Genomic DNA, 12,030 nt, shown 5'->3' with positions numbered 1-12,030 from the left:
TTTTTGAGACAGGGTTTCTCTGTATAGCTTTGCACCTTTCCTGGAACTCACTTGGTAGCCCTGGCCTCGAACTCACAGAGATCTACCTGGCTCTGCCAACCGAGTGCTGGGATTAAAGGCGTGTGCCACCATACGTTTCTAGTTTTTAACATCAATAGGCAGAATTTTCTTTGTTGCTTCTTGGTTTTGACCCTTTGGAAATATCTTTTTGGAAATGTATTTTTCACTCTCAGATTTTAAATACATTTATTTAAGCTTTTTTCCCCCTAGAACTTTCTTACACGCATGTCTTTGCATAATTTGAAATTTGCTTAACAAGAGTTTTGAAACTTCAGGCCTGTGTCTTCAGTATTTAAAACTGAAGTAGTTCTGAACTAACCTCTGTTCAGGAGTGTGCACCGTGGGTGATGCTTCACAGGGGAAACAAGTAAGGATCCCAGGCCTTGTCACCCACATCACTTCCTGTTGTTGTCGTCAGCACAACCCCAGACAGTTGTCACCGTTTTACAAGAGAGGAACCCGAGACATTAGGAAATGTCCCCAAGTTATACAGCCAGTGATCCACATGACGCCAACATTCCAAGCCCTGTTTGCAGGACACAGAACCCGGACTCACTTCTGTTCAGCCAGCAGCTGTGGCTCCCATGTGCCTGCCCTTTGCTAAGGCTCCACAGAGACACTTGCAGGTCCTTCTGTCAGTGTTCTCTCACTCTCCCAGTGACAAGACCTCAGGCAACTCCCAGTGTCCCTTCTGAACACTCTCAAATCCAATAACTTCTTTTCAGCAAACTTTCCTGCCCGACTTTTTAGAGGTGTCTCCATGATGACAATGCTTCTGTCTGTGGCTTCTTTCAGTCCTTAGACCGTCTGAGTTGCTCTCTCCTGGTTCCCCTGTGGCTCTAGGACAGTGTTAAGGGAAGTTTCATCACTGGCAGATGGGAGTAAAATCCGTGCCTTGAAGGGTTAGCATATGAATTTATAAGGTACTGTGAGCAAGGCCACTCAGGGCACGCCAGCTGCATGGAGAGTGTCTGGTGGCCATTTCTGCTGTTATCCATACCCTCCCCACTTGGTATGCCATTTGAAAGATTCTTCAAGGTCTTTTCTGAGCCCCATAACACCCGACCTCCCCCCTTAGTTCTCAGCTAGACGTACACTGGCCTCTTAAAACCATCATATCCCCAAATGGAAATGGCTAGTCATTGTCTTTCTGAATTTTCCCATGTGTTGTCTCTGCTGTTGAGATAACCATGTTCTCTGTCAATCAAAACAGTGACTGCAACACCTGAGCCATGAGTTCGCTCCCACTTCTGCCCCATTCCACTGTTTAGTCTGTCACTTCCTATCGCTGTATTTGTAAACATGCAGCCAGAGATCCTGACTCTGATGTTAGGTGGGTCCAGCTCCATCTACAGCATTGCCGGATAGCTAGCTGCTTGACCTTGAACATCAGATGACTTGATCTTCCTGGCCTCGGCTTCCTCCTCTATAAAATGGAGGATAATATTTGTGTTTGTTATTTTTTTTTTTTTTTGAAACTGTGATTAAATACCCGACAGAAGCAACTTAATGGAGGAAGGGTCTATTCTGATCCACAATTTCCAAGGATATTGGTCCACCTTGGTGTGGAAGGCATTGGTGGCAGCAGTGTGAGGCACCTGGTCATGTGGCAGGCAGGAAGCAGAACGTGGCGACCTCATCAGAAGCGGATAGCCTGCCTTCAGTGACCCACTTCCACTTGCTAAGCCACAGTCCCAAAGATTCTATAACTTATCAAGTTAGTACCTCCAGCTGGGGACCCATGCATAACTCCATGCCCACTGAAGCCATAGCGATGATATACATCATAAGGCCACTTCGAGGGTTCGATGAGATAATTTGGGTGAAGCTCTTTGCCAGGTGAGCAGCCTGGGCAAACACACAGTATGAATTACCTGCCGTTATTATGACTCACATTGTAATAGGATTGGGTTGATGTTGCCCCCTGGACTTTTCTTCTCATTGTTGTGGTCAAATACTCAGTAAGCAGCAAGAGTGTAAGGTGGCTGCTGGTCGCACTGCATCAGCAGCCAGGAAGCAGTGAGCATGCAGGGAGTATGGCCAAAGTATAAAACCCCAAGGCTCACACCTACTAACTCACTTCCTCCTGCAAGGCCCCATCTCCTAAGGGTTCCACAACCTTCCAAAAGAGTCCCACCGGCCGAGGACCAAGTACCTGAACCCTTGATCATGTGGTAGACACTGTACATCCACACCACAGCACCTCCTGTAGACACCAGATTGCTGAGGGCTTCTGTGTACGTGGTTATGCTGGAAAGGAGCCAGAAATTCAATGTAGCAACTCATCTCCTTTCCTTAGGCAGGAATTCTGCATGTGCATGTGACTTTCCTCCCACACCAGGTCTTCTTATTTGGAGAAAGAAAGACTGATTTCACCTCCTGGAACCTTGTAATTAAGGGTCAATGATTAATCCAGAGGGATTTTGTGGTGCCACTGGGAGGTTATGGTTGGGACCTTCCTCCACTGGCTGGTGTTTGAAAACTATATTCTGTTGAGCTAGAAACACCTATGGTTCCTGATCAAGAGCAGCAGGATGGCACTTTAAGGGATCTGCTGCTATAAATATTGAGCTCGCCAGGTGATGTATGAATGGGCCATTATTTGACATCTGCCACCCATTAAAGATGGGATATACCTTAATCCCATCTCTTCCAACAGATGGCCTTGTCTGAATCATTGGGGGTGGGTGATGCCGTGGGGACATGCCACATGCTACTAGCCCCACCATCTCATGCCTTTGTCATGCATTTCCTGACTTCCCAAAAGGAAACCAGGACTGACCTGAGAACTACAGCACTCCAAAGGTGGGAACCCAAGGTCATGTTCCAAAGGTCATGAGAATTTTGCATTTTACATTGCTCTCATTCCTGATCATTGAAACAACCTCTGAGTTTCTGAAAGGGAAGGGATTGGAGGAAAGCCACACCCGGTTCTGTTCAGTTCTGTTTTATTTTGGCTTTTGTTTGTTTTTTTTCCCCACCCACCACAAGTTCTTTTCTCCCCCTCTCATAGTGTGGGCGAAATGCTGAAAACTTCGACCGGTTTTTCACCCGCCATCCACCAGTCCTAACACCTCCTGACCAGGAAGTCATCAGGAATATTGACCAATCAGAATTCGAAGGATTTTCCTTTGTTAACTCTGAATTTTTAAAACCTGAAGTCAAGAGCTAAGTAGATCTGTAGATCTCCGTCCTTCATTTCTGTCATTCAAGGCTCAACAGCTATCATGGTGACATTTTTTTTTTTTTAAATCATTGCCAAGTTACATCTGTGTTTTCTTTTCTGATGAAGCTAGAGTGGCCATGTTTCAGAACCCAAATGTCCTCAAGTAGTTTGGAGCATCTCGAGGAGATGGAATTATGCAGGTGGCATGTAGAAAGTGCTGCATAATTGAAACACCTCAAAGTCCTCCTACTATGTGCATCCTGAGCATGTCGGCTAACAGACTCACGAGGGAGAGAAAAAGCTTGCTTTCTCTCCCCACTTCTCTGCACCGCCATTTTTACCCCGATCATCCACTCTACATCCTCCCTACAAAATGGATAGATGAATTGAATGCTAACAATATTCTTCCACTTTCCAGCCTGGGAGCTTGGCTTGAATCCAAGGATATGGCTGCTTTGCCCTAGAGGGAATCCCTCCACACTGCCTGTTCTGGAGGCAGTAGAGCTTTGAAAAGAACATGCTAAAAATACATTTTTATTTTTATTTTTTTAACTCAATGTTAAGAAGATTACCTAAGCCCTAAAAATACAAAAAAAAAAAAAAAAAAAAAAAAAAATCCCCAAAACCAAAAAACCAGGAATGCGCTTTTAGATAAGTATCAATCTAAAAGCAGCACTTCCAGGGGTCAAAGGGCAACCAGCTTGAGTGCTACCACCACGCTGTAGTTTCTAATACTGTATGTCTGGTACTGGTACCCTCATCCCCCAAACTACTCAAGAATGGCATTTGGCACTGTTCCTGGAAGCACATGGTCACTCTAGCAAGGTCCCAAAGGACCATGATTTTACATTACATTTCAAACGTTATTTGCTTTTTTAATTTCTGTCATTGTTGAAATGCAAAAAAAAAAAAAAAACAAACAAACAAACAAAAGAAAAAACAAACTCACTTTGTTACACATGCTTTAAAAACTATGTCCAGATGTTATTATCCACAATGGCCTGCTTTGTTCAACCGAGAAGATGGCTATGGAGCCCAGCAGACTTGTGTCTCTGGGGAGGGGCTTTGTCTATGTGTACTGCTGGTATTGGAGAACTAATAGAGGACCCTGAGAAAGACACCATCTCTCCAAACCATGATGGTTGCATTCTTCAGTGTGATGTCATTTTGCAAGATGTTTGTGGAAATGTTCATTTGCACTTCAGAATCTGTTCTGATATTTTTCTCCTAGCATCAAGGTACAATAAAAAGAGAGAGAGACAGACAGAAAAGAAGAAATCCAATTTCAAAGAAAACTGTTCTCTTTGAACAATGAGGACCCACACTACAAAGTAGGGCCCAAGGAAGGAACTCAGGAGAAAGGGGCTGAAGCTGGATCTTATATAGCCTCAATGTTCAACCAGCCAGAGAGCAGGGCTTGGAGACCATTCAGGGAATGCCTGATGGTCTAAAATGGGGTAGGTCAGGCAAGCCGGAGCCCCAGACACTGTCAGAATTCAGAGCCTACATGCCCACCAGACTCAAGCTTAGAAGTGATCTAGGAACATGCCCGAGGTACTTAAGCTTCTTATCCAAATCGCCACTCTTCCAAGTGATCTTCCTTGAGCAAGCAACTCAGTGAGCTCCCAGAAGGCCAAGTGGTGGGAGAGACCTCATTGCCTTCTGACCAGATGAGGACAGCGGGTGGTCCCTCCCCCTTGCCTGCAGCTCAGCTCCCTGCTCCTATCAGACAGTCCTAAAGGGAATTCTTATCACAGGTCAAAAGATTTCCAGGCCCTCCAGGGATTCTGAGAAATCACACCGAATCTACCAAAGGACCGGTGTCCTAAGAGTACACCTCCTCCTCTTTAAGAAGAAAATGCCTTGGGATTCTGCTGAGATAAAGACCTTCATAGTTCTTTTTTTTCTGGCCTCTCATGCCACTCTGCTTTAAGCTTGGGGCCTGTCTCTCTTAGGTAATGGACAGCAAACATGATGTCCCAGCTGACGATCTTAGGATGCTACCAACAGAGGGAGATCAGAGCAACCCACTCCTCACTTTGTTATTGGGTCAACTGGCATCTGGAGAGGAGAAGTAATTTTCTGAAGATTGGTCAGGGGCAATACAAATGCAGGGATCCTGACCTCTCAACATAAGGCTCTGTCTATTCTGTAACAAAACAAACATCTCTGAGCCACATGCCCACTCCCAAGAAAATTATGTAGGGTCTTTCATCTGGTTACCGAGTCACCAGGCTTTGGATATATGCTCAAAATGAAAACCACAGAGAAATCTGGGACCATTGGCAAGTGGTCTGAGACAACCTTAGAAAATAATGTAGGAAGGATGGGTAGATGGATGGATAGATAGATAGATAGATAGATAGATAGATAGATAGATAGATAGTATATATGTAAATATATGCACTACACTATACATTTTCAGATTCTTGCCATTATTTTTTAAGGTCCACAGTTTTAGAAATAGATACTTAAGCCAAAGTCTCTGTTCCCTTAGTGTACATGGCTGAAGGTGGGTCCCAAAAGCTTCTGTGCAAGTAAGGGATCATTAATCAGACTTCCTGATGTTTCCTCTTCTCCCAACTTTCTAGATCAGAGGAAACCAAGAAACAGCTTTCATCACATAAGAACTCTAGGGAAAATTTTGAAATTTTATCCAAGATTAAATATTTTCATTTATTTTTGCAATCATCCATTTATGCCCCCTCTATCCATTCAAGTAGCATTTATTGAGCACCAACTATGTGCCAGGCTGGATGCCAGGATCATTGTGAGAAATAATAAAGATGCCACCCATCCCCTTCTCTCTCTTTCTCCAGCATACCATCTGTGGAAAGACAGTCATGAAACAAGTAATTAAAAGCATGGTGCTGTCTAGAGTCTCTGGGCTTCTTAAGAAAATCCACTGTGGATGTCTTTGCAGCTTCTTAGTCTCCCTATAGAGCACAGTTTGAAGCTGAGGGTGTCCTCTCAACCTAGGTTTTTGCTGCAGTCACGTAGTGTGGAGGGTAGAGGAGAGAGGTGAGATGGTAGGTGGGATGGACTCTTCTAGAAGACCAAAGACACAGTCCCCATACTTAGCTCCCCCAATGTGAGCAGATTAACACCATGTTATCTCTTCTTGTGAAGAGAAAGAGCTACCTGATTTTATGACTGATTTCTGTGTCTTGAGAGTCACCTCTAATGGCACACCACTCATATCCACAGGCCCTCAGAAGAATACCATTCCCCTTTTAGAATACTGCTGATCACAGCATGTGACCCTTGCTAGTCACATCCTGATCCCTCTAGTCCACCTAAAACAGGCTTAAATTGTTACACACACACACACACACACACACACACACACACACACACACAAAGTATTTAACTTCTGGGAGAACTGAAGAAAAAAACTAAATCAAAGAAATCTAATTAAAGTTGTCAATTGTGAGCAATCATATGTCTGGATCCATGAGTTTGCCCTTTCAATTTCTTAGGTTTCTCGCTGATCTCTTCTAAGAAAGGATAGGGCCATGATCAGAGACCCATGGGAGGCCAGCAAAGTTACTGCTCTTCCTAGGATGAGTATTTCTGTTCTCACGTGGCTTCAGATGCTACAACCCCCAAAACAAGTGTCACAACAAAGGGGCCCATTCCTTCCCAACATTCTAGGGTAAGATCCTGGAGGATTTTCTGATACCACTCATGAGATGAAGTCCATTAAAAGGAAGTCTTATGTGGAATACCTGGCTTACTGAAGCGTAGTGAGTAAGAAAAGGCTTCCAAAGTTGGAGTTGGTAGGAAGGGAAGTTCTACTACATACTCTCAGGTAAGGATGGCTAGGCAGGAAGAGACCCCAAAAGAGGAGCTGCCTATCTTCTGGCTCCAGGTCTGCCCTTCTCCTGCCCACACAAAGCCTTATAGCTTTAGGACCTTGCTCATACACAGTTCACTTCATACTGGCTCCCAGTGCAGTGTCCATTTCTGTAAGCCTCAGGGCTGGTGGGAACAACGGCTATCATTTTGCTTCAGTGTGAAGAGAGATCTGCCTCAGGAATTAGGAAAAGCAAGGAAGTGCCCCTTTAATCAAGTCTTCTTTTATTGATTCAGTGAGTACTTACGCACAGCCTACTGTGTGCTCGGTACTATTCTTGGCATTGGAAACACAATAGCACAGGAACAGACAAGGACCTTGCCCTCCTGGAAAGAAACAATGCAAATTCCCCAAAGCAGTAAACTCACAAGAGACATCAAGAAGGGTGCTGACACCCTGACTGCAGGCCAGGACAGAGAAAACAGACAGTATTAAAGAGACAGAAGGCATCACATTGAGGGCCCAAGCCTAGAACCTTTCACAAAAGCTGGAATGAACAGGACATGGCAAAAGATGGACCACCATGTAGAAAAGAGCTTCATGAGTAGCCTTAGCCTGTTCCTCTCTGCCCACACTCTTCCAGATGACCTCCTGATGCCAGTTTGTCCCCCTCAATCCTATAACCCTATTCAGACACCCCAGTAGAAAGTAGGGAATTACCTGTCTCAGGGGAGCATCCAAGAAGAAGTAGTGTGGAGCCCGTCATCAGGAAATCTGCATCAACCAGTCTCTGTTAAGGGCTAAGCCTGCTAAGGTTGACCAGAGCAGGTCAGTCAACAAACTCCAGTGTGATGGTACAACCTTGGCTTCAGCCAGGCACCTGCTGCCAGTGGCTCGAGAACCCCAGGCCTCGTGAAAACAGCCCTCAGGCTGTCTCTCCAGCCAGAACCGCTGCAATGAGGCAAACTTAGCTGCTATGTGGTCAGATACATATCATTAACCCACTGCGCAGTCTCAGGCAAGCCCCTTCACTGATCTGTGTCTCAGCTTTCTCATACATCGAACCATGGGAGGCAAGGACGTCAGCTTTGCCTTCTCAAGACAGGTGAGGTGAGAATGGGGAGGATTAATGGGCATACAAGGACCCTGGAGAGGCCAGCACATCATAAAGACCTAGTAGTCAGGCCACATTCACACCCCTGGTAGAACCTGCCTCAAACTGTAGCTAGTAATGCCTATACACAGGTCGTCAGGCAGGCAGGTAAGAAGGAAGGAAGAAAGTCAGAAAGGAAGAAGGCAGGCAGGCTGGCCAGATTACCTATGAAAATTGAGTAGTTTCATTTTTCAAACTCACCTTCATAGATCTTACTTCAAGCTTGGGATTGTGTTTTTTTATAAAGCACGCTACCAACATCTTTGAAGAGACTCTCTGGCTAGTGAAGTCCCAGATTCTACTCTTGTGGTCGGCTTTTGAACAGCATCCCAAAGCCTAGCTCCCACCAATCTCATTTCGAAGGCTGAATCTAAAATATGAATTAAGTAGAGCATAGGAGATTGGCCTAACTTTGAGCCCTATCTTATAACACAACCCTGGCTCCAGCTAGGCTGTCGAGATGGTCACCAGTGAGTCTCGGACATTATGAGGATGAGGTGGACAGCGCTTAGCTTCTTGCAACAAACACTGATCTGCTTTCAGTACCTGGCCATTCGTCTTGTCTTCTGAGAGCAATGTGTTCAAATAGTTCTCTTTTTTTTCCTTCAACAAAGTCAGCTCCTGGCCACAGGGGTCGCTATTGAGTTGTTTTCCTCCAGGATACTCTAATCGAAGAACTAACTAACTACATCAGCTGTGAAAAGATATAGTTACCCATGTAATTCACCTTAAAGTCAAAGCATAGTACTTCCTTACACACACACACACACACACACACACACACACACACACACACACACACACACCCCTCTTTAGGGCAATTCTTAAAGAAATCAATGATTCTTTTCTCCTCATAGAAAATTCGCACCAAGTTTTCTCCCCCAAAGCCAGCATATACTATGAAGCGGAAAGCCAGTACACGGAATGCATCTGCTAAAAGCTGTCAGCACGGGGCTGACTGCTCAGGAGCCTTTCTCAGCCTTCTGGTAACTGGCATGTCCTGGTCATGTTTCTTGCTGCTGCTGCTGCTTCTGTGTTAATGTGTTTGCTTTCCATTTGGCAGAGAGACAAGCGAGACACCTCCAACTTCGACAAAGAGTTCACCAGGCAGCCTGTGGAACTGACTCCCACTGACAAACTCTTCATCATGAACTTGGACCAAAATGAATTTGCTGGCTTCTCATATACTAACCCAGAGTTTGTCATTAATGTGTAGGTGAATGCAGATTCCATTGCTGAGCCTGGGTGTAAGACTTCAGGCTGAGTGTCTGTTACCAATTCCAGTCTTCCAGGATCATGGTGCCTCTGCTGGCATCCATCATGTGGAGAGCTTGTCTTAGAGGGCTTTTCTTTGTATGTATAGCTTGCTAGTTTGTTTTCTACATTTGAAACTGTTTAGTTTAGAATAAGCGCATTACCCACTGATAGAGGTACAATTTTCCAGACTTCCAGAAACTCATCCACTGAACCAACAGTGTCAAAACTTAACTGTGTCCAACACCAAAACGCTTCGGTATTTGTAATTTTTCAAGTCAGACGCTGATGTTCCTGGTCAAAGTTTTTACAGTTACTCTCTATTATCTCCTTTGAATGCTACCTAAGCATGACCGGTATTTTTAAAAGTTGTGAGTAAGCTTTGCAGTTACTGTGAACTCTTGTCTCTTGGAGGAAACTTTTTGTTTAAGAATTGGTATGATTAAACTGAATTCATACATGCAAACCCTCTCGTGTGCATGTCTGTTTTTAAACACACTCCATCACAGATGGGAGGAACACAAGCAGACACTGCCAACTGACAAGTTTATTTCACTAGCACTGATTTTATTTGCATTGAAATCACTATACATATTTAAAATGGAACATATCCTATGAATTTTGTGGACTTTCAGATGGGGGGCTAAATATTAGAAGACTGGCAGAGATTGGGCTTATCTTTCCATGTGGAAATAGTTCAGCAGGACTAAGAAATGTCTGCATTCTTGGGCTGGGTGTGGCTCAGAAGGTAGAATGCTCACTAAGTTCGAATGAGACCCTGGGTTCGAGTCCCAGAACTTCCTAATCTAGGAATGGTGGTACTTGCTTGCAATCCCAGTGCACTTTTCAGGTGGAGGCAGAGGAGCATCAGGAGCTCAAGGCCATCCTCTCCTGGGCTACATGGCAAGTTTGAGGTCAACTTGGACTCCTTGGAACCTTATCTCTAAGTGTGGGAAGGGATGGTGAGATGGGTCAACAGGTAAAACTACCTGCTGCTGAGCCAAGGACTCAAGCGTGACTCTCACAACCCACACGGCAGATGGATAAAATGAAACTTTCACAATGTGTCCTCGGACCTCCACATGCATGCCATGTCATGCAAACACACACACACACACACACACACACACACACACACACACACACGCAAATAAAATGTAATAAATTTGAAGTGTATACATCCTTTGAAAGCCATATGTTCCCCTTTATCACAGTACCTGCCACCCTCTGTTGTCCTATGCCTTCCATCTACCTCCCTGATTGCTACAGCCATTTGGGGCTTTTCCATTTGTGAGCCCCGAGCTTGACAATCTTACTTTCCTCCTGTACCCATCGTCTGAGTGTCTGACCCTTGTTCCAGTCACCGTGTTTCATGCTTATTATTAAATATGAGATACAGTGGTCTGGAGAAATGGCCTAGCAGTTGTAAGTACTTGCTGTTCTTCCAGAGGGGCAGAGTTGTTCCCAGCACCCACACTGGGCAATTCACACTCTCCCAACATCCTCAGACACCCAGATGCACACACACACACACACACACACACACACACACCACACACACACACACACCACACACACACACACACCACACACACACACACACCACACAACACACCACATTAAAAATAATCTGTAAAAATAAATTCAGAATATTTAATAAAAACTTGATGATAAAAGTCAGCAAGGAGGCTAGTGTCAGTACAGACTGAACACTTGTGGTCCTCGAGGATGTTATTGGAATTCCTGGTTTTTGTTTATGTTTTTGTTTGTTTGTTTGTTTCTGTTTAACCCTAATTTAATTCAGCACTCGCAGAGGAATAAAAATGTACACACTTTTCCCAATAGCCATACTTGCTCAGGAAGGCCCAAGGAAACATGGAAAAATAGGGGGAATTTCTTCTGAACACTGCTGGTGAGATAAGGAGTGGAACTCCCAGCGCAGAGTAGCACAGCACTGAACCACCGGTGTCAGCCTGACACATTCATCTCTCAATGGAGTCATGCTTCTGGTTTCTTTTGGAAATGTGCAGTAATGCAGTCCGTAGCACATGCCTTTGTATCTGCTAGGGCTGGTGGGGAGCAGAATAGAGCAAACCTGTCATACACCACGTCCATCGTGATGCTTCGCTTTATTCATCCCCTCTCTTGGAGGAGCCCCAGAAAATGGAGTAAATGGGCAAAGACAGTGAATCCATGGATCTACTAGTGAGCTCATCTTTGGAGAAGTTTAGAAACTCTGCCAGTGAAAATTGGCTGAAGCCAACTTCAAACTTGAGAAACTGTGGTTCTACGCAGCATATATGAAAACAAAAATATATGGATTTCTATAGATGTTTGGCAATGTGGCCCATTTCAGATTGTATTAGTGAGGCAGTCCCTGTCAGCTTCTCCTACTTCCTCTCTATGCTACAGATTGACCTGTCTTTCATTTAGTGAGCACTAGGTACTAGTGCTTGGTCAGGCACAGTCCTGGGTGTGGGGATCAGAGAGCCCAACAGTATAGTCTAGGACTCTCCACTCACAGGGGCATGATGGCTGCAGAAGACGCAGCTTCTCACTTTACTAGGATTGGACCTAAGTTGTTAGCTATTAGTTAGCTGT

At 44.7% G+C, this 12,030-nt stretch overlaps 1 protein-coding gene across 2 annotated transcripts in view; it reads left to right on the top strand.

Annotated features, from left to right (window-relative positions):
* The window catches only part of Prkcb (protein kinase C beta), a 333,907-nt gene extending 324,012 nt beyond the window's left edge, over positions 1-9,895 (top strand). The window contains exon 17 of one of the 2 annotated variants that reach the window (XM_028867864.1): positions 9,239-9,895. In XM_028867864.1, the coding sequence (XP_028723697.1) occupies positions 9,239-9,391 (153 nt within the window). In that variant the 3' untranslated portion in view covers positions 9,392-9,895. Of the gene's footprint in view, positions 1-3,073 lie in introns of both variants that reach the window. The other variant, XM_028867863.2, reaches the window with a different exon arrangement.
* Positions 9,896-12,030: the final 2,135 nt, after the last annotated feature.

Source organism: Peromyscus leucopus, chromosome 1, assembly GCF_004664715.2.
Source record: "Peromyscus leucopus breed LL Stock chromosome 1, UCI_PerLeu_2.1, whole genome shotgun sequence".
Lineage (NCBI taxonomy): Eukaryota > Metazoa > Chordata > Mammalia > Rodentia > Cricetidae > Peromyscus > Peromyscus leucopus.
This window is presented reverse-complemented; position numbering and strand designations above follow the sequence as displayed.